The 23,991-nt window shown below is 42.3% G+C and overlaps 1 protein-coding gene across 1 annotated transcript in view; it reads left to right on the top strand.

The window, feature by feature from the left end:
• Nucleotides 1-23,991, top strand: part of slc6a3 (solute carrier family 6 member 3) — a 124,715-nt gene that overhangs the window by 7,441 nt on the left and 93,283 nt on the right. Inside the window, exon 4 of the mRNA XM_060825323.1 lies at nucleotides 20,958-21,096. Coding sequence (XP_060681306.1) covers nucleotides 20,958-21,096 — 139 coding nt within the window. The remainder of the gene's footprint in view (nucleotides 1-20,957; nucleotides 21,097-23,991) is intronic.

Below are 23,991 nucleotides of genomic sequence, written 5' to 3'. Positions count from 1 at the left end.
GAATCCATATCGGTGGAGGTAAGTAATAGAACATAAAACATAGAACAGTACAGCACAGTACAGGCCCTTCTGCCCTCGATGTTGTCCTGGCCATCTATCCTACTCTGGGATCAGACTAACCTACATACCCTTCATTGGACTATCATCCATGTGCCTATCCAAGAGTCACTTAAATGTCCCTAATGTATCTGACTCTACTACCACCGCTGGCAGTGCGTTCCACACACCCACCACTCTTTGTGTAAAGCACTTACCTCTGACATCTCCCCTAAAATTACTGTATAATTATGCCTCTTTGTGATAGATATTTCCACCCTAGGAAAAATGTCCCTGGCTATTCACTCTAGCTATGTCTCTCAACACCTTGTATACTCTATCAAGCCACCTGTCATCCTTCTTTACTCCAATGAGGAAAGGCCTAGCTCCCTCAACCTTTCTTCATAAGACCTGCCCTCCAGTCCAGACAGCATCCTGGTAAATCTCCTCTGCACCCTCTCTATAGCTTCCACATCCTTCCTATAATGAGGCGATCAGAACTGAACACAATATTCCAAGTGTGGTCTAACCAGGGCTCTACAGAGTTGCAGCATAACCTTGCAGCTCTTAAACTCAATCCTCCTGCTAATGAAAGCCAACACACCATATGCCTTAACAACCCTAGCAACTTGGTGGCAACTTTGAGGGATCTATGCACATGGACCCTAAGATCCCTTTGTTCTTTCACAAAGCCAAGAATCCTACCTTTAACCCTATTTTCTGCATTCAAATTTATCCTTCCAAAATGAAAGACTTCACACTTTTCCAGGTTGAATTCTATCTGCCATTTATCAGCCCAGTTCTGCATCCTGTCAATGTCCTGTTGCAACCTACAACAACCTTCCACACTATCTACAACTCCACCAACCTTTGTGTAATTGGCAAACTTACTTACCCAGCCTTGCACTTCCTCATTCAAGTCATTTATAAAAATCACAAAGAGCAGAGGTCCCAGAGCCAATCCTTGTGGAACAACACTCGTCACTGAACTCCAGGCTGAATACCTTCCATCAGCCATCACCCTCTGTCTTCTATAGGCCAGCCAATTCTACATCCCAGAGTCGAGAATGTGGTGCTGGAAAAGCACAGCAGGTCAGGCAGCATCTGAGGAGCAGGAGAATCAACATTTCAGACAAAGGCCCTTCATCAGGAATGAGGCTTGTGAGGTCCAGACAGCCAGATTTCCATGCATCCCATGCCTCCTCACTTTCTGAATGAGTCTACCATGGGGAACATTATCAGATGCCTTGCGAAAATCCAAGTAATAACAAGGGGACAAAGACACTGGTTACTTAATGGTAACTTTAATCTTCATACAAATTTGGAAAATCAAATTGGCAGGGACAGTCTGAAGGAAGAAATCATAGAATGTATTCAGGATAATTTCCTAGAACAGCGTGTTGTGCATCCAAGTAGGCTAGTTTGGATCTGGTAATGAGGCAGGCCTAGTAAGTGATCTCAGAATAAAAAATCCCCATGAAAATATTGACCGTAACCTGTTAGAATTTAACATTAAGTTTGAGAGTAAGAAACTGGAAACAGCTGTGCTAAATTTAAATCAGGATAATTACATTGGCTTGATGGCAGAGTTGGCTGGAGTGGGAAAGGAGTTCAGCAGAAAGATGGTTGATGAATAATGGTAGACATTTTACAGAAAGTTCATGTCTTGCAGCAAAAATATATCTGAGTAAGAAAATGGGATTCTAAGAAAGGGAATTACTTAACCATGGTTAGCCAAGGAAGTTAAAGACAGTGTCAAATTAAAAGTAAAACCATATAATGTGGTAAAGATTGGTGGTAAATCAGAACATTAGGAAAGTTATTCAAGTCTACGAAAGATCAAAGAATGAGAGTTGAAACATAGGGAGAGGCTGAACAGGCTGGGGCTGTTTTCCCTGGAGCGTCGGAGGCTGAGGGGTGACGTTATAGAGGTTTACAAAATTATGGGGGCATGGATAGGGTAAAAACACAAAGTCTTTTCCATAGGGTCGGGGAGTCCAGAACTAGAGGGCACAGGTTTAGGGTGAGAGGGGAAAGATATAAAAGAAACCTAAGGGGCATTTTTTTCACACAGAGGGTGATACGTGTGTGGAATGAGCTGTCAGAGGAAGAGGTGGAGGCTGATACAATTGCAAATTAAAGAGGCATTTGGATGAGTAAATGAATAGGAAGGGTTTGGAAGGATATGAGCCAGGTGCTGGCAGGTGAGACTAGATTAGGTTGGGATATCTGGTTGGCATGGACGGGTTGGACCAAAGGGTCTGTTTCCATGTTGTACATCTCTATGACTGTATGTGAGATTCTTAGTGTGCTTGACAGAGTAAATATTCAGTTGTTTCCCCTTGTGGGAGGCTAGCACCACAAGTATCATCTTGGAATAAGGGATCATCCATTTAAGACAGAGATGAAGAGGAGCTTTTTCTCTCAATGGGTGATGAATCTGTGGAATTCTTTGCCACAGAGGGTTGTCAATGCTGGATCATTAAACATATTCAAGGCTGAGATAGAAGGATTTCTAATCATTGAGAGATCAAGGGTTCTGCAGATAACATAGGAAAGCTCAGAACGTTCAGACCAGTCATGATGTAATCGAAAAGCAGACTGTTCTTATTGGGTCAAATGCATATGCTACTCCTTCAGCTTATGATCTTATTGTCTTTGTTTTTTAAGAAGTATTTGCATTTCAACATGAACGTCGTGACGTATGCTTTGAAAATATGTGATTTGGAGGTGCCGGTGTTGGACTGGGGTGGACAAAGTTAAAAATCACACAACACAGGTAAAGTCCAACAGGTTTATTTGGAAGCACTAGCTTTCGGAGCGCTGCTTCTTCATCAGGTGGTTGTAGCATCACTCCAAAAGATGATACTTCCAAATACCCTGTTGGACTATAACCTGGCGTTGTGTGATTTTTAACTTTGAAAGTATGTGATTTGTTGAAAAAGCACAAGTGTATTTTAGGCTTGTTCTCACATATGATAGCATTGCGAATAATGCTTGTATGTTAATTAAGGCATTGTATACCATCTAAAGTCCTCACAGTTCATTTAGTTTGGGAGTGGGAGGGGAGAATGATTCTGCTATTTAGGGTGGAATAATGCGTGCAATTCTGGTCTCCTTCCTATCGGAAGGATGTTGTGAAACTTGAAAGGGTTCAAAAAAGATTTACAAGGATGTTGCCAGGGTTGGAGGATTTGAGCTATTGGGAGAGGTTGAATAGGCTAGGGCTGTTATCCCTGGAGTGTCGGAGGCTGAGTGGTGACCCTATAAAGGTTTATAAAATCATGAGAGGCATGGATAGGGTAAATAGACAAAGTTATTTTCCCTGGGATCGGGGAGTCCAGAACTAGAGGGCATAGATTTTGGGTGCGAGGGGAAAGATATAAAAGGGACCTAAGGGGCAACATTTTCACGCAGAGGGTGGTAAGTGTATGGAATGAGTTGCCAGAGGAAGTGGTGGAGGCTGGTACAATTGCAACATTTAAAAGGCATTTTGGATGGGTATATGAATCGGAAGGGTTTAGAGGGATAAGGGCCGGGTGCTGGCAGGTGGGACTAGATTGGGTTGGGATATCTGGTCGGCATGGACAAGTTGGACCGAAGAGTCTGTTTCCATGCTGTACATCTCTATGTCTATGGCTGCTAATCTTGTCTGATGTTGATAGCATATATCCTCAATGTCCTAGCCTGCTTTCACTTTCTGAGCTAATTTTATCACAATCCAGAGGAAAATGTGGTGCCAAATACATCTTCAGGACTGTATCTCATATCTGCTGATTCTTTCTAGCCAAAAGATAAATATAATTCATTCAGATTACAACATACCCTTTAATGTTTCAGTCTTGCATTTGTTACTTGTGAAAAGATCTCCAGCTTCATCGAATTCTGGCTTTGTACTTCCCAATATTTATCACTTCATTTTTTTAATGACAATCCCTAAGCTCTGACCCTCTCTCCAAGAACCTATCTACCTCTTTCTTCTCCTTTTAAGGTACTGCTTAAAATTAACTTCCTTGATCAATTGGAATAATATATCCCCTTACAGTCTCAGTGTATACGTTTTGTTTGATACTTACTCTCGTGAGCATGTTGGGAAATAGTACAACATTACAGATGCTTTTAACAGCAGACAGATGTTGGGAATTGCAGCCTTTAGTAACTAATAGTGCAAGTTATATTAATTGCATTGTTTTGCAGGGCAGTAAACATCATTTGCAATCTGCCAAGATGATGAGAACAGTCATTGACTTGATGGCCTCCTATACTGCCTTCCAGAGTGGTTAAACATGGAATATGACTAGAATACATACACACGGGTTTGCAACACATTCAGTAGTTATTGAGAAGCATTGCTACTTGATCTACCTGGCTCATTGTTCTTCCATGTTTGGATAATGCAGCTCGCTTGTTCGGCACCAGATCCACAAACAATCAGTCTCTCCACCATTGATGCTCAGAAGTACTAGTGCTCCATCTACATGCTGCATGGCCAAAATTCTTCCCAACTCCCATCCCCAATTAGTCTTGGTACTGTAGACCTGTTAGAATTACCTTTACCTTCACCTGGTATGGTGGTTTCAACCGTTCAATGACTCAGAAGTGAAAGAAACAACAGCAACTGTATTAAACAAGCTTCTCTGCTCAGAAATCTAGTTCTCCAACTTGGCTTGCTTACTGCATACCCTTTCTAGCTGCTTTATTGCCTCGTTTTTCTGGTACAAAACCTCAGTATTTTAACTTTTTCCTCAATGGTGTTTGAGTAAAGGGTTGACTAGTCACATGGACTTTTTTTTATTATTGAAAACTTTCAGTTGATGACCCTGTCGATGGTAAAACTTTCAGAAGTTCTTTTCAAACGTTTTACAAAGCAGCTTAAAGTGATTTTTTTTTTCCTTTCTGCCTCTGCTTCTTGGTTAAAGGCTGTCTATTTCAAGGATCAAAAATAATTGACTCTTAATCCATCTATGTTATGCCTAGCTAGCCATTTAGTTCACACACAGTTAGAAATTGCTGAGGAAAACTCAACTTGACTGCAACACGCACATGGCATGAAGTGTGAAAGGAGAAAAGGACTAGAAGAAGTATTTTATAACTCCCCAATAATAGTCATACTGTTAGATGGAGAATTCAACATAAAATCATTGGAGCTTGTGAAAAATAATAATTCAAAACTTCTTTTACCTTCATATACTCTGGATAAATTGGCAAACATAATCTAGGAAATGAGTTTGTAGATTGCTTTTTTGTCTGTTTCCTACAGTAATAGTTCCTACAGAACTTGGATTACAGCTTTTTAACTGAAATATTATGCAATGAGAGAAAGTCAATGACTGACCTCACAGTTAATTATTTAATGGGAAATAGTGATCATAATACGATTATCTAATAATCTATAATATGTTGAAAATGGCATAACTTGATCACAAATAAAAGTCTTAAATTTAAGCAAAACAAAATATATAGATATAAGTGCATGGTATAAATAAGCAGTGATTTTTTAAAAAAAATGTAAAATGTTCAACAAATTGGATCTTGTTAGGAAATAATGATTTAGCAAGAAAGATCCCTTTTTGGCATACTCAGGAAGTTAAAGCCTGTATTAGATTATATGAAGAAACTAATAGCATTGTAACGAATGGTACTAGGTCTGAGGATTCAAGTGTTTCAGAAATCAGTGAGGGGCCACCAAAATTTGAAGCAAAGCGAAAAATAGAATGGGAGAGTTAACTAGCCAGTAATACAAACAAAATTGTGAGTGTATTTACAATTACATGAAAAAGAAAACAATTGAAACAAACCTCGGTCCCTTAGAGGTGGAGACATAAAAAGTATCATCATGGAGAAGAAGGAAATAGCAAATACTTTGAACAAATATTTTGTGCCTGTCTTCACAGTAGAAAACAGAAGTCATATTCTACAAGTCAAGGGTAACCCAGAGCTAATAAGAATTAGAAAATTAATGTAATTGGTATCAGAAGTTCCAGAGAAACATATGGGACTAAAATCTGACAAATCCTAAGGACTTTATGGTCTATATCCTGTATACTAAATGATGTACCTGCTGAGATAATGAACGTGCCTGATTATTTTCCAACATGTCATAGATTCTAGAAAAATCCCAGCAGCTTGGAAATTGACAAGGCAATACTGCTATTCAGAAAGGGAGATAGTGAGAAAACAAACAACATCAGGTCAGTAAGCCTGAAATCAGTCTTCGGAAAAGGGCTGGAATTTGTTATTAAGATTGTAACATGTTCAGACAAAGTCAATGTGGTTTCACAAAAGCGAGATTATGTTTGAAAAATTGATTGGATTTTTTAATGAGCATGTAACTGAGAGGATAAAGAGCAATCATTCGATGTTGTATGCTTGGATTTCCTTGGCATTTAGTATTTTTGCTAGATAAGGCATCATGGATTTTGGGTAATATATTAGCATGGATAGAGGATGCAGTCCAAAGATGTGCAGGTTAAGCGACTTGACCTTGCTAAATTTCCCATAGTGCTCAGGGATGAGTAGGTTAGGTGCATTAATCAGGGGTAAATGTATAGGGTAAGGGGAAAGGGGCTGGGTGGGTTACTCTTTAGAAGGTCGGTGTGGACTTGTTGGGCCGAAGGACCTGTTTCCACACTGTAGGGATTCTATGATTGGTTAACGAAAGGAAAGAAAGAGTAAGGGGCATTTTTCATTTGGAAAGCTGTAACTACTGCAGTGCTGAATTAATGCAGTGACCTTAGCTATTGACAATCTGTGGTCTATATCTAGACAGAGAATAATGCATCTAAAATTGCTGACGATACAAAACTAGGGGGGAATGCAAGCATTGAGGAGACAAATAGCTAGATTAAATGAGTGGGCAACAAGGTATCAAAAAAAGTATGACATGGGAACTGTGTAGATTAGATTAGAATACCTACAGTGTGGAACAGGCCCTTCAGCCCAACAAGTCGACACTGACCCTCCAAGGAGTAAACCACCAAGACTCATTTCCCTACATTTACCCCTGACGAATGCACTCAAAACTATAGACAATTTAGAATGGCCAATTCACTGGATCTGCACATCTTTTGGAAGTTACTTGTAGTTATTTGGTCAAAATAATAGAAAAGTAGAAGTTTTTCTAAAAACTTGTAAATATTCATATTCAGAAGGATACATGAATGCAAAAAGTTGGTATGCAGCTACAACAAGAAATAAAGAAGGCAGATGGCATGGAAACCTTTATTGCAATTGGATTGTTGTAGAAAAATAAAGAAGTACAATTGTACAGGGCTTTGATGAGGCCACACTTGAACTATTATAGGCACAATCTTCCCACTCTGAATAATGTTGGCTCTGGCAAGAAAGTTGGGAAAGTCATGTGAGTTGATCAGTGAGGAGTTTCTTGGCATGTGTTCAACAATGAGATAAGATTCTCATTAATGAGTGGCAAGAGGCCTTTTACCTTGCATTGACATTGACTTATTAGTTAATCTCACCTCGTTAATATATATTTACCCATTTTTCCACCTGCTGGTTAAAAACTAGATGGTGATAATTCTGATGTGAAAGTCAGAACAGGAACTGGTGACTCCAGCTTGCCACTTGTTCCTCGCAATCTCCATCTTAGACCTCCAGCACCAACATCTTAGAGCACTCTCCATGGACAGGAACTGTGCACACTCCACAGTCTACAGACCTTGGCATCCAAAGCATACTAGCTTCACTGCGTCATCATAGCATATCTCCTATTCACTTTCAATATGGTTCTGTATTTCAGTACTGCACTTTGGAGCACACCAGCACCTTTCATTGTCATGCTCTAAGACACTTTGCACACATGGACAGGCACCAATCTCATGGATCTGACCAGAGTTCATCTCAAAATTGCACAATTGCTGTCTTAGCACTCACTCACTTTGTGTCTACTTACATGTCTACCACATCTTTGGGACTTTGCCTCTCAACTGCATCTTAAATGCTTTACAAAATTTTTGTCTTGCTACTTAGTCACGGATGTTATGGTTGTCAACGGTGCTCAGTCAAGGGATGGTTGTCGGATGGCACTGTGGTATGTCAATGTCACACTTAAAGGATGCATCAGCAGCCTATGTGCCAAACACACTGCATTGCAACAACCAAATTGTCATGTCTCAAAGTCTAAAAAAAGAGAGGTCTTCAGTCAAGCAAGAGTGTTATCATTGAGGGAGTCCCAGTTCAATAAGTCAAATGACTCTTTGGAAGAAGAGTCATACTGGATTAGAAACATAACTCTGATTCTCTCTCTTCATAGTTGCTGCTGGACCTGTTTAGTTTCTCTTGAACTTTCAGTTTTTATTTCAGCCAGAGGGCTGGTCAGTGAACAATTGGGGCACTCTTTAGGTGGACCACTGTCATTGGGGTCAATAGAGTCAAGAGGGGTTACCAGAGGACACTGTTGTGTTAAGGGGTGTGGGAGAGCTCAGTTTTGGGGATTGGAGGCACCTACCTGGGATGTAGAGGAGACAAGGAGGGTGGAGGGAGGAGATTTAACCTGTAAGGAGTTAGAGGCAATAGTGGCATGAGGGAACATTGGATACTGTGAGACAGGGTTTATCAGCAGTTACCACCACTGTACTCTGAAGCACCATGGTGGGCATGACAAATCTGTAGGACCAGAGCTCAAGACATATTGACTAAAGCAGCAGAGGTAATTTGAGATGAAGTGTGGGAGGACATAAAGGATAAATAATGATGGACTATTCACAGGAAGAAAGGGACATGGCTCTTCATGCCACATCTGACCTGCACTCCTTCCATCGTCATTAACATCTAAATGTGAACTACGAATGGAAAAGTGCTGTGACCACACCTGGAATAGGCCAAGTCAGTGGTCTTTTCTATCCCAACATGTGGGCTCTACTTGTGAGTAATGCGAGACCCTTCAAGAGGCGATTGCAATAATCAGAAACTTGCACATTACAGATTGAAGCCATCTGTAAATGTGTGCGGTGCCTAACTGTGTGGGGTTGCAACCCATCTTGACTGATATAATTGGTCATGGCAGATTGAAAATAGCCACCTCTGTGAAGTAGGAGTCATCACAGGTGACCTTTAAAAGTGGCATTTGCAAGATCTCATAAGATAACCCATATTGGCATGTAACTGATTCCTTATCACCTTGATCTGTATTAACCAACACTTCCTGATATGCCAGAATGCTTCTTTTCATGAATTGAGACTAGGAAGACAAGATCTCAATACTCATACAACACATACAATTTCCTGCTGTCACTTTGCAAAATGACTGCTGCTGCATTGATTGGAATAAGATCCTGCGGGAAAGCTGGGACCTGCAACATGGAGGAGTAGGAGAGGTCGTGGTTCAGTGGTATTTTCACCAGATTATTAATCGGAAGAACCCATCTGGTTCACTGATGCCCTTTAAGAAGGAAATCTTCTGTCCTTATCATTCTGGCCAACGTATGACTCCAGATGCACAGCAATGTGGTTTACTCTTAACTACCCTCTGAGCAATTAGGGATGGACAATAAATATTGGCCTGTCCAATGATGTCCACGTCCTATGAGTGAATAAACAAGGAAGACCATCCTATCCTTGAGGCTGTTAAGGTGCTTCCAACAATCCATTGGGGACGTGTATGATATCCCACAGATCTTGACCCACTAATGTTACTGATGTAGTTTGTTCTAGATCACACCACTTCACATTTCCCTCTGTTCAGTTCTGCAGCTCAGGGAGTATGCTTTGCCAGTAGAACTAGCTTCCCACTAATGCAGGGCACTACAGGCTGTACACACATCACAATGAGAGGACCATATCATATTGTGGCTGACTTAATCAATAGAAAAGCCTTCCATTGCATCACCGTGCAAGTTATCTGTGATCATTGATCACATTTTAGAAATCCACCTCTGAAAGCTGTCATGATGTCTATATCCTTGGGAACTCTCTTATTCCTGCTCTATTTTCAAGAGCCTTACATACCTAACTACTATCTGTGCTCATGATTCTGTTACTCAACCCTCTGTCAGAGGCTGTAAATCAATACAATGCTGCCCCTTCCTTCAACGAGGGTCATGGTGAAGCAGGCAGTGGGCCTCCTGAAGAGGAGGTTCATTGCTTGGATCAGTCAGGGAGAGGCCTGGCAGTTCAATCAAGACAGAGTGTGCCATATATTCCTAGCATTCTGTGGTCAGCACAATGGCAAAGGGGAAATGTAATGAAGTCTGCCAATCTGGGAAAGTGGGTACAATTTTCCAAGGTGAAAATGTGTTGCTGGTCAAAGCACAGCAGGCCAGGCAGCATCTCAGGAATAGAGAATTCGACGTTTCGAGCATAAGCCCTTCATCAGGAATGAGAGAGAGTAGCCAGCAGGCTAAGATAAAAGGTAGGGAGGAGGGACTTGGGGGAGGGGCGATGGAGGTGGGATAGGTGGAAGGAGGTCAAGGTGAGGGTGATAGGCCGGAGTGGGGTGGGGGTGGAGAGGTCAGGAAGAAGATTGCAGGTTAGGAAGGCGGTGCTGAGTTGAGGGAACCGACTGAGACAAGGTGGGGGGAGGGGAAATGAGGAAACTGGAGAAATCTGAATTCATACCTTGTGGTTGGAGGGTTCCCAGGAGGAAGATGAGGCGCTCCTCCTCCAGCCGTCGTGTTGTTATGTTCTGCCGGTGGAGGAGTCCAAGGACCTGCATGTCCTCGGTGGTGTGGGAGGGAGAGTTGAAGTGTTGAGCCACGGGGTGGTTGGGTTGGTTGGTCCGGGCGTCCCTGAGGTGTTCTCTGAAGCGTTCCGCAAGTAAGCGGCCTGTCTCACCAATATAGAGGAGGCCACATCGGGTGCAGCGGATGCAATAGATGATGTGTGTGGAGGTACAGGTGAACTTGTGGCAGATATGGAAGGATCCCTTGGGGCCTTGGAGGGAAGTGAGTGTGGAGGTGTGGGCGCAAGTTTTACATTTCCTGCGGTTGCAGGGGAAGGTGCCGGGGGTGGAGGTTGGGTTGGTGGGGGTGTGGATCTGACGAGGGAGTCACGAAGGGAGTGGTCCTTGCGGAACGCTGATAGGGGAGGGGAGGGAAATATATCCTTGGTGGTGGGGTCCGTTTGGAGGTGGCGGAAATGACGGCGGATGATACGTTGTATACGGAGGTTGGTGGGGTGGTAGGTGAGAACCAGTGGGGTTCTGTCTTGGTGGCGGTTGGAGGAGCGGGGCTCAAGGGCGGAGGAGCGGGAGATGCGGTGGAGGGCATCGTCGATCACGTCTGGGGGGAATCTGCGGTCCTTGAAGAAGGAGGCCATCTGGGCTGTGCGGTGTTGGAACTGGTCCTCCTGGGAGCAGATGCGGCGGAGACAAAGGAATTGGGAATATGGGATGGCGTTTTTGCAGGGGGCAGGGTGGGAGGAGGTGTAGTCCAGGTAGCTGTGGGAGTCAGTCGGTTTATAATAGATGTCTGTGTTGAGTCGGTCGCCCGAGATAGAGATGGAAAGGTCTAGGAAGGGGAGGGAGGAGTCTGAGACAGTCCAGGTGAATTTCAGGTCGGGATGGAAGGTGTTAGTAAAGTTGATGAACTGTTCAACCTCCTCGTGGGAGCATGAGGCAGCGCCGATACAGTCATCGATGTAGCGGAGGAAAAGATGGGGGGTGGTGCCAGTGTAGTTGCGGAAGATGGACTGTTCCACATATCCTACAAAGAGGCAGGCATAGCTGGGGCCCATGCGGGTGCCCATGGCAACTCCTTTAGTTTGGAGGAAGTGGGAGGATTGAAAAGAGAAGTTATTCAGGGTGAGGACCAGTTCAGTCAGTCGAAGGAGGGTGTCAGTGGAAGGGTACTGGTTGGTGCGGCGGGAAAGGAAGAAGTGGAGGGCTTTGAGTCCTTCGTGATGGGGGATGGAGGTGTACAGGGACTGGATGTCCATAGTGAAAATAAGGCGTTGGGGACCGGGGAAGCGAAAATCCTGGAGGAGGTGGAGGGCGTGGGTGGTGTCCCGAACGTAGGTGGGGAGTTCTTGGACTAAAGGGGACAGGACCGTGTCGAGGTATTGGGAGATGAGTTCGGTGGGGCAGGAGCAGGCTGAGACAATGAGGGTGGGCCAGGAGCAGGCTGAGACAATGGTGGTGGGGCAGGAGCAGGCTGAGACAGGAGGAGGAGCACCTCATCTTCCGCCTGGGAACCCTCCAACCACAAGGTATGAATTCAGATTTCTCCAGTTTCCTCATTTCCCCTCCCCCCACCTTGTCTCAGTCGGTTCCCTCACCTCAGCACCGCCCTCCTAACCTGCAATCCTCTTCCTGACCTCTCCACCCCCACCCCACTCCGGCCTATCACCCTCACCTTGACCTCCTTCCACCTATCCCACCTCCATCGCCCCTCCCCCAAGTCCCTCCTCCCTACCTTTTATCTCAGCCGGCTTGGCTATTCTCTCTCATTCCTGATGAAGGGCTTATGCTCAAAACGTCGAATTCTCTATTCCTGAGATGCTGCCTGGCCTGCTGTGCTTTGACCAGCAACACATTTTCAGCTGTGATCTCCAGCATCTGCAGACCTCATTTTTTACTCGACAATTTTCCAAGGAGTAGGATGAAAACGTTGAACAGGAAGTGCGTCACCGTCTGCTTGGGAGTATCAGGTGCTACAAACCAGATAGCACTTAATTGACATCCAGCTCCAGGAGATCAGAGCTGAAAGCAGTGTTCATTCATTGACAGCAAAACTGTTGGTGCTAGAGGGGCAAGCAGTCTTTTTCTGTTCTAAAAGGCAAATGCAACTTCTGTTTGCCTCTCATTCACTTTTTCTGTTGGTGACTAAAAGAGAATACTTTGAAATATTTGTGAGTGATTGTCACCAACAATGAGAAGATGATGGACAATTGGTGTACGTCAAGGCAAGAGTAGCTCTGACTTAGGATTGTGAAATGGGATGTAGCCAAGGACAGGTAAACTGTGTGGCTTGGTGCTTAAACAGCGATGGATGTAAGAATGTGCACTTGGATGTGCAATAAAGTGTGAGTTGCGCAAACTGCAAAATTGCCCTGAGAGGCATTAGTTTGAAGTTACTGTCCCACTATGTGAACGCTGAAGGGCAACTCTGGACTGCTAATGATTGACTGATTGTACAAGTGATACCTATGCCAGCACCGGGTATTTCAGGATTTCGCAGCAATGGTGAGAAATGCTGCCTGCATTGCGTGCGAGATTAGGACAACTGTGGCACCACAGGAAACTCATTAGGGCCTTGTATAGAAACAACATCTCCGCTCGCCCCCCACCCCCCCCCCCCAACCTCCCCCCCTCCACCGCCATGTGAAACTCACCAAAAATGACAGTTATCTGACTTCCGGTAAGGTTCAACTCTCTGTGTAGGTTTGGTCTCTATATTTAAGGATTAATATATTTTCAATGGAGGCAGTCCAGTGAAGGTTCACTAGACTGGTCTGTAGAATGACAGCATTGTCTTATGATGGGCACTTGAATACATTTAGTCTTTGTTTCCTGAACTTCAGGAGAATGATCGCAATGAAATATACACAATGCTGAAAGGGTTCAAGGGTAAATGCAAAGAGTTTATTTTTCATGTCTGCGGAATCTAGAACATGACTATTCTGTCTCAGAAAGAGGGGATGATCATTCACAACTGAGGTGTGGAGAAACTTGTATATTGAAGGACAGTGAAGTTTGGAGAGTTGCGAATGCTCCATCATGGAATATATTTAGGGCTAAGTTGGACAGTTTGGATCTCTGAGAGAATCAAGGAAGATGGGAAGTGAGCGGGAAAATAGAGATGATGCAGAGAATCAGCCATTACCATGTTTCTGCTCTTATTTCTTCATTTATGCTCCGAAGTTGGTATTCAGCATTTTAGATCATACCAGTTAATAAGTTATTGAAGCTGTCTGCTGACACCATGGCTGTGTATGTACAGTCAACTACATAGGCATTAAACTGGTTTTGGGTTTAAATAGGATGAGGCTGTGAACATAGAGAAGATTGGGGTATGAGGCCTAGGACGGGGAGAGCTGGGATACAAGGGGAAGGAAAGAGACCTCCCAACCCTTCTTCCTTCATCCCTACCCTCTAGGTCTCAATTGCCAGCCCTTGACACCCTCCCACTGCCCCCCCCCCCCCCCCAACACCACTGGTTCGAACACTGTTTCAATACAGTCAGTTATAGAGTCATAGAGGTGTACAGCATGAAAACAGACCCTTCAGTCCAACCTGTCCATGCTAATCAGATATCTGCTATAACACACATTTTTTCAACTTGAATTGGCTATAATGTGATTGAAGAATTTATACCATCATTTGTACAATGTGAACTTTCCTTACCTGTATTGGTTATAACACAATTCTGGTCCCATTTCTTATAACATGGGCTCACACTGGAACAGAACAATTGTGATATGTCGAACAGACTGTATGCCCTTCCTCGCAGTGTTTGCATATGGCATCATGATGCAGAGTCTGGAATTATGTGTTTCCAGGTGAGCATGCATTTAACAGATAACTCCAGTTGCGGATGTCAGTAGACATTGCCATTATTGTATACATTTCTTAATCAGACTACGGGAGGTAAAATTCTGGAATAAATACAAAATACTGAAAATTCACAATAGGTCCACCTGTATCAGAGTGTGATAAAGTGTTTGTATGAAAATAAAGTAGATGCGTACTTTATTAAGTTGAACAACCAAGGGAAAGGACAGACCAGCAAAATAAAATAAAGCATGTAGAGATGCAAATTTTTTTTTACAATGAATATAATAGGATATCAAGAAATTTCAAAATATTGAGAGCAGCTTTAATCTCCTGACTTTTAGTTTGACCACTGTATTGAAAACATTTATGATCAGGCATGGGTCACCCTGTACCTAAAGTAAGCTACAATACTTTACGTGACTAACCCTTGTATTTGAGCTATAGGGATTAAGCAATTCACTACAATATTTCACTCAGTATTCCTCTTTCTAAAAGGAGAATTTACAACACCATATTTATTAATTAATCTCTGCTTAGTTGACTAAATTATGCATTATCAAATAAGAGTGCATCCAGAACTATTCATTAGGAAAACAAAATATAAATTAATGCAGCAAAAAGTTTTCAAAACTGTTATTGAATTTGTAATATAATGATGAAAGTTTGAAATAGAACCAGTAGTCAAGCAGATGTTACTGTTGAAATTTAAACATGTATTTACTTTGTTTTACTGTAGTCACCTCCTTTAAGTAATTTAAATATAGCAATATCACTTTGTTTGCGACCAGACTTGAACTGCAATAGCAGGGAAATTGGTGGAGGTAGGTAAAAGTGTTCTTTTCAAGAAGGCTTTCAAAGTGAGTAGGAGTAAAATGAATTAAGAGAGTTTTGGAGAAAGTTCTATAGTGTAGGAAAACAATGGCCAGCATTGAGGAGAAAGTGAGGTCTGCAGATGCTGGAGATCAGAGCTGAAAATGTGTTGCTGGAAAAGCGCAGCAGGTCAGGCAGCATCCAAGGAACAGGAGATTCGTCGTTTCGAGCATAAGCCCTTCTTCAGGATGACCAGCATTGGACAAGTTAAATGTACAAGTAGGAATGTAAGGTGGAGAATGGTGCAGAATTAATGAGGAATTTTATGCAACAGCAAAGATATTAAAGGTGAAGGATTGTGTGAAATTTAGACGCATTATGAACATAAACAACAGATGAATAAGATGGAATGCCAACAATGGAGATCTGGATGAGCTGGACATAATGCAAGAAAGCCAAAGAACAGTTATATCCTTGGATGTCCCAAAGCATATCCCAGCTAATTCAGTTTCTGTCATGTGTAATCAATAGAATAATGTAGTCAAAAACAACCAATTTGCACATAACAAGGTCCCACAAATAGCAATCAGGAAAATAGCTGTAGACTTTGTTGTATTATTGCATAGCTTCCAGACCAGACAGGAAGCCTTTTCTTTCCTTTTGCTTCTGATCTTTTTCTTTTGCTCACCTCCCCACCCCCCTTATTCTTTTTTCCCATTTCTGTGGCGACTTGGGATTCAGCATTATGAGATTTGGCATTTGGAACTGGTGGTAGCGGCAGCAAAGCTCCTCCAGTGATGGGAGGCGGTGGTGCCGGCAGCAATGGATTCTTCAAGATGGCAGAACCGGCAAAGCGACATCAGCAGCTGAAGTGGGACTCTTGGTGTGGTGGCACCTGGCTTGGCAGCAGAGCCAGAGACTCAGTTGCATTGGGTCTCCTGACATTGGCATGGCAGTGGCAGTGGCAGCAGTGTGTTATGTCTAGAGCAGGGACTACTGGTGACATTGAGGCAGGAGTAGAGCCAGGGACTCTTGGTTGCGGACACGTTAGGTCCAGAGCGGGAACTTCTCGTTTCCAGTGAGGAAGCAGCTGTAGCCAAGCTGGGGATTCCTGATTGTGGGGCAAGATGGTGACCAAAGTGTGGCAATTCCTATGTTGGTGTGTCTGGTGTAGGCTGTGGAGGTCTCTTCCAGTTACTGGAGGCTAGGTGCTGGTGTGAAATGTGATGTTGGACATTTTGGGCATAAGCCCTTCTTCAGGAATGAGGCTTCAGGAATATGCCCGAAACGTCGATTCTCCTGCTCCTCGGATGCTGCCTGGCCTGTTGTGTTTTTCCAGCATCACATTTTTCAACTCTGATCTCCAGCATCTGCAGTCCTCACTTTCTCCTAGGTGCTGGTGTGGACTGGTTTGGAAAGACTGTTATTCTGAATGTTTTATTTCTTTGTTTTTCTAATTTATTCCTATGATCTGTAATGCTGGACTATTTTTTTCTTTATTTTTATAATTTTTTTTCCCAAATAATTTGTTCTTAAGAATCTGTACTTAGGTACCTTGTACACAAGATGGCATAGTGATATGGTGACTTGTAAAATTTTCACTATACTTATTTAAATACATGTGACAATAAAGCTAAGTCAATTCAATTCAAGTGTACCTTTAAGACAGTTACATGGGATCACACATGTGGTGCTGTGACATAAAGGCCCTTGCTTTCAGTCCTCGCTCAGTGCAATGGAGTCAGTGTAGCGTGAACAGCCAGTCATGTAATTATAACGGTCAGTAAACACTGAATCCAGAATAGTGCTGGAGACTAGTACAATTGCAACATTTTAAAAGGCATCTGGATGGGTAAATGAATAGGAAGGGTTTGGTGGGATATGGGCCGGGTGATGGATTGGTGGGTAGTTAGGTGGGATTAGACTGGGTTGGGATATCTGGTCAACATGGACGATTGGACTAAAGTGGCTGTTTCCATGCTGTACATCTCTCTGTTCTATGACTCTATGAATAAATCTAAGAGATAACAGTGTAAAGAGTGTTGCTAATGAACTTCAAGACATCCTTCTCAATAAGAGCATAGTCTTAATTGTATGAATAAAGTTAAGTCAGGACCCTTGGCAAAGTACTAAAGTTAAGTCAGGAGCCTTGGCAAATTGCGTCAGGAGCTAGGGAGTGTTAATTGGGAGGGGCTATTATCAGGCAAATCCACATTTGACATGTGGGAATTGTTTAAAGACCTGCTGATGAGAGTCCAGGGGATCAGCATGTTCCAGTAAGAAGGACAAGGTTGGCAAGGTAAGGGACCCTTGGATAACGAGGGAGGTTGTGCATTTAGTCAGAAGGAAAAAAGAAGTGTATGTAAGGTTAAGGAAGCTAAAATCAGACAGGGCCCATGTAGAATATAAGAAAAGCAGGAAAGTACTCCAGCAGGGAATTAGGAGAGCAAGAAGGGGCTCTCTTGGTCAGTTGGGTCAAAGCATTCTATAAATACATTAAAAACAAGAGGATATCTAGAGAGAGGTTAGAACCACTCCAGAATAAAGGGGGGACTTGTGCTTGAAGACAGAGGATGTGGGTGAGATCCTAAATCAGTACTTTGTGTCAGTATTCACCAGGAGAAGGATATGCAGCATAGTGAGATTTGTGTGGAGCATACTAATATACTCGGGCATTTTGAGATCAAGAAAGAAGTGGTGTTGGATCTCTTGAAGAGCATTAAAGGTGAATAAGTCTCCATGGCCTGATGGTATCTACCCCAGGTTATTGAGAGAGGCAAGAAAGGAGATTGCTGGGGCCTTGACCAAGATCCTTGTATCCTTGCCAGTCACTGAAGAGATCCCAGTTTGCTCCTCTGTTCAAGAAGGGAAATAGAGATAATCCAGGAAACTACAGACCAATGAGTCTCACATCTGTGATTGGGAAGCTATTGGACAGAATTTACACACATTTGGAAAAGCATGGCCTCACTTGCGACAATCAGCATATTCAAAGTTTGTGAGAAGATTTGTAGCTCGGGTGCTCGTTGTTGTGGTTCTGTTCGCCGAACTGGGAATTTGTGTTGTAATCGTTTTGTCCCCTGTCTAGGTGACATCCTCAGTGCTTGGGAGCCTCCCGTGAAGCGCTTCTGTGATGTTTCCTCAGGCATTTATAGTGGCCACTATAAATGCCAGAGGAAAGATCACAGAAGCACTTCACAGGAGGCTCCCAAGCACTGAGGATGTCACCTAGACAGGGGACGAAACATCTGCAACACAAATTCCTAGTTCGGCGAACAGAACCACAACAATCAGCATATCTTGTGTGGGACAGGTCATGCCTTACTAACTTGATTGAATTTTTCGAGCAAGTGACAAAGGTGATCGATGAGGGTAGAGCAGTGGATGCTATCTACATAGATTTTAGTAAGGCTTTTGCCAAGGTGCCTCACGGTAGGAGCATCCAGAAGAATAAGATGCATGGGATCCACAGTGACCTGGCCACACAGATTCAGAATTGACTTACCCATAGAAGGCAGAGGGTAGTGGTGGAAGGGTGTTTTTCAAGCTGGAGGTCTGTGACTAGTCGTGTTCTGCAGGGCTCTGTACTGGAATCTCTGCTGTTTGTGATATTTATTAATGACTTTGATGAAAATGTGGATTTGTGTGTTAGTAAGTTTGCAGATGATACAAAGGTCGGTGAAAGTGTGGGTAGTGTAGAAGCTTGCCAAATGATACAGTGGGATCGAGATCAGTTGCCAATGTGAGCGGAGAAATATCAGCTGGAGTTGAATCCGCTTAAGTGTGAGGTGCTGTATTTTGGGAGATTAAACGTTAAGGAAAAGTATACAGTTAATGGCAAGACCCTGAAGACTATTGATTTGCTGAGGGGTCTTGGGGTTTAAGTCCATAGCTCCCGGAAGTGGCCACTCAAGTAGATTGGGTGGTAAAAAATGCATATGGCATGATTGCCTTTATTGGTCAGGGAACTGACTACAAGAGTCAGGATGTCGTGTTGCAGCTTTATAAGACTTTGGTTGGGCCACATTTAGAATATTGCATCCAGTTCTGGTTGCCATATTACAAGAATAAGGTAGAGGTTTGGATGGTGTGCAGAAAAGGTTTACCAGGATGCTGCCTGGATTAAAGGGTTTGAGCTGTAAGGAGGGGCTAGAAAATCTCGGATTGTTTGCTCTGGAGCTGCTGAGGCTGAGGGGAGACTTGATGGAAAAAATATCTATAAAATTATGAGATGCATAGATAGGATTGACAGTCAGAATCTTTTTCCCAGAGTTGAAATGTCTAAGAAGAGATGGGATGGTGGGTGTGGGGGGGGGCACACATACATTAAAAGTGAGAGGCGGAAAGTACAAAGGAGATGTGAGGGACAAGTTTTTTATACAGGGTGCGGTCGGAGGTTGGAGTCTGGAACACACTGCCGTGGTGATGGTGGAGGCAGATACGATCGGGGTGTTTAAGATACTTCAGCACATGAATATGCAAGAAGTCAAGGTGCGTAGACCAAGGGCAGGCAGAAGGGATCAGTTTAATTTGGCATCATGTTCGGCACAACAACGTGGGCTGAGAACCCTGTGCTGTATTGTTCCATTTCCTAAGCACCTTGTATCCAGGAATATTCAATCCCCAGTCCTACCATTCTTTAAGGCGGAGACCCATATTCACCTCAAATTGTATCCCCTATGACTATCTCCCTCTGCAGCTCAACAACCTTGTTTACCCCACTCCACACATACACATTAGTGCAAAGTGAGCTTAATTTGAATTTTGTTTTAATTCCCACTTACTCCACCTAATACATATACTTTTCTTACAAGTGCTGTCTGACTGTACCAGTTCTCTCTTCAACTTACTATTACAAGTTTCCACCCCCTGCTAAATTAGTTTAATCCCTCCTCACCTTGGGTATTACCAAATTATTGTATCCATTTCTGGTAATTACATTTTAGCAAGCTTTTGAAAATCTTGGAGATTTATCAGAACAGTTCCAGGAAGGAGGGATTTTAGCAACAAAGAGAAGCTGGACTGTTCTTTGTGTAAGGAAAATTGAAGGGAGATTTGTTAAGCAGTCTATGAGATTATTTAAAATTTAATTAAGACAAACAAAGAAAACATCTCTCGCTCATTATCGAAAGGTACAAGGCCCAGAGAACACACATTAAATGTTTGGGGAAGGAATACAGAGAAGATGGGAGGAGAAAACACACAGAATTTGCTGTCTACCATATTAACGGAAGTACAAATGATGAATGATTTAAAATAAAACTCAATGTTTGATGGGCATGTTTGAACTAAACCAGCAGGACTGCCAACATAGAGCTGTCTAGATTACTCCCCAAAGGGCCAACATGGAACCAATAGGCCAAATGACCCTGGTCTGTGCTGTGCATAACTCCATGTCTCCATCACTCCTGAAACTCACTGCTTAAAAGTTTTTGATATGTTCTTCAGGCTATTTGGTTAAACGGTTACCATAGAAATAGCCTGCTAAATTTCCATATTGGTTCATCAGTAGAGCATCCTGCTTCATTAATGCTGTACTGGTACTGTAGTAATAATGTTATAATTATAGGGCAAAGTAAATCTGTGATTTTGTGTGGACTGCATTATTGAACAGAAAATTGAAGAACCATTCTCATTGAAGTATGTTTTTGTTTCTAAACAGACGCGGTGTTCTTCACCTTCATGAAAGTGCTGGGATCCATGACATCGGCAAACCCAGGTGGCAGCTCACCTGCTGCTTATTTGTGGTTATTGTCATTCTTTACTTCAGCCTGTGGAAGGGAGTTCGAACTTCTGGCAAGGTGATTCCCACTGTACTCTTACAGATATTTCTCATTCAGCTGTTTAGAAATGTTATTACACACATCTGGAGCAGGATGAACTTGAACCCAGGTCTCCTGGATCAGACGTAGGGCCACTATCACTGTGCCACAACAGGGCCCATATATTATCTTATATTCTAACATCATTGAGTAGCACCCAACAATCAGATAGAAATGTAAAACTAAAATCAAATGTAGAAAAGTACTTATTATCAGCACAAGACAAACTGAGAAAACATTTTGACAAAGGGTCAGTTAGACTTGAAATGTCAGCTCTTTTCTCTCCTTACAGATGCTGCCAGACCTGCTGAGATTTTCCAGCATTTTCTCTTTTTTGGTCTCTTTTAACCTGTATACATTTCATTTCAAAAATAAATGTTTTTATTTAAATAATCAAAACTATTTACTTAAAGTACGAAGTCAGCAGTCTTAATATTTGTTCTCACTATGAGGGCTGGAATCCAGCTCAGAGGCATTTTCCCTGATTTTTAACAAAGTTCAATCAAAATTAGACAAGTCTTCATTGTTTGCCAGAATAAAGATTGCTATCTTTAACAAGTGAAAAATTAATGGTATTAATGTGATTAATATTAGCTTAGACTAACTTTGGGATTGCTTCTCAGAATTGGATATGTTAAGATATGTTGATCGGTAAGAGTTAGTGGTATTGAATTCTGTCCTTGACTTCCTGATTTGCTATTTGAAAGATGATTTGTTTTACTCTTGGATCAGGTTATCCAGAACCTTGTTATATAGGGTGGCATGACCCAAAGAGGAACAATGAAACCCATGATGCCTGTTTTGGATATGATAATTCCACCGAAAATCACATTGAGATGTCACTTATTGAGATGAAGCTGAACATTAACTATTTTTAATGCATGATCATGTATAGTAAATAACATTTATACTCAATCTCAACATTTTAACGAAATTTCAGACTCACTCCTCAAAACAAAGAAAATAATATAAGACACAATATTGTGTCTGTTATAAGGTTAAATGTTCATTTTTCTAATCAATTTTTTATTTGATTCTAACTGACTAACTTAAGACTTTAGTGCCAGCCTATTCCCATTTTATGCTGAATATAGCTTTCTTGGACTGAATGAAGAACTTCCCTCTTCTTTAGTTCAGTATGTGGACTGAAAGTCAATGGCTTAATCTATTAAGGCAGTTGGCCTGTAAGGCCATAAATTAAACCAGCCATTTACTGGATATGATCCCTGGACTCTACCTTCATCCACTTTTAAATATATAGGGCCATCTCAACATAATTCGATGAAAACAGTATCTCATCTGACCCATTTTATGAATAATAATCTCAAAAATAAAAACAGGAAATGCTGGAAATACACAATAGGTCAAGCAGCATTTGTGAAGAGGAAAACAGGGTCAATGTTTCATGTCTATTGACCTTTCAAGGTCACCAATCTGAAATATTAATTCTGTTTTTCTCTCCACAGATGCTGGCCTGACCTGCTAAGTTTCTCCAACATTGTTTTTATTTCAAATTTCCAGCATCTGCAGTATTTTGTTTCTGCATAAATTTGAAAATATTGGATGTTGATATCCCTTGCTCAAAGGGTGCTTTAACATTTTGAGCTGATGCTATGTTAGACCACTTCTCAGGTATCCTTGCCTGCCATCTAAAACAGGCATTACAGCCTTAACAAAGGGACAAGTGCTTATTTTTACCTCCTGCTCAGAAAGTGGGCATTGCAGAGTAGAACAGAGCATGAGTCTGCTTCCCTCTGTTTCTTTGATAGCCAGTACCAAAACGCTAACCATATGCAATAAGATATAGGAGCAGAATTAAGCCATTTGGGTCAACGCTCTCCACCATTCTATTCTGACTGATGTGTTGTTTAACCCCATTCTTCTGCCTTCTTCCCATTACTCTTGGTCTTCTTTGAGGAGGTAACAAGCAAGTTAGACAAAGGAAAGCCAGTGGATGTGATTTCTTTGAATTTCCATTTCTGTCTTAAATACACTCAATGACATGACCTCCACAGACTCTATGGCAATGAGTTCCACAGACTTACCACACTCTGGCTGAAGAAATTCCTCCTTGTCTCAGTTCAAAAGGGCTATACATTCATTCTGAAGCTGGGCCCTAGGGTTCTAGCCTCCTCTTATTAGTGGAAACATCTTCTCTGTGTCCACTTTAACCATGCCTCTCAGTATTCTGTTATTTCCAATTAGATCGCCCCCTCATCCTTCTAAATGCCATCAAGCACAGCCGCAGAGTCCTCAACTGTTCCTCCTATGACAAGCCCTTCATTCCTGGGATCATTCTTGTAAACCCCCTCATGACTCTCTCCTACGCCAGCATAATCTTTCTTAGATATGGGACCTAAAACCTCTCACAATATTCCAAATGTGGTCTAATTATACAACCTCAGCAGTATATCTCTGCTCTTGTATCCTAGTCCTCTTAAAATGAATGTTAATATTGCATTTTCCTTCTTAATTACCAACTGAACCTGCATGTTAATCTTAAGATAATCCTGAACTAGGACTTCCAAGTTCATCTGTGTTTCAGACTTCTGAAACCTTTCCCTTTTAGAAAATCGTCTATGCCTCGATTCTTCCTAACAAAGCGCAAAACACGACATATCCAAATTGTGTTTGCAACTGCCACTTCTTTGTTCACTCTTCTAGCTTGTCTAATTCATTCAACAGCCTTCTGACTTCCTCAGCACAATCTGTCCCCCCACCTATCTTTGTGTCATCAGTTGACTTAATGACAATGCTCTCAATTTCTTTATCCAGATTGCTAATGTATAACGTGAATAGTTGTGGTCCCAACACTTGACTCCTGCAGAACTCCACTAGTCATCAGCTGCCATCCTGGAAAAGACTCTATTATCC

Source organism: Hemiscyllium ocellatum, chromosome 5 (assembly GCF_020745735.1).
Source record: "Hemiscyllium ocellatum isolate sHemOce1 chromosome 5, sHemOce1.pat.X.cur, whole genome shotgun sequence".
NCBI classification, from domain to species: domain Eukaryota; kingdom Metazoa; phylum Chordata; class Chondrichthyes; order Orectolobiformes; family Hemiscylliidae; genus Hemiscyllium; species Hemiscyllium ocellatum.
The sequence above is the reverse complement of the archived record's forward strand: the minus strand, read 5'-3'. Positions and strand labels throughout refer to the sequence as shown.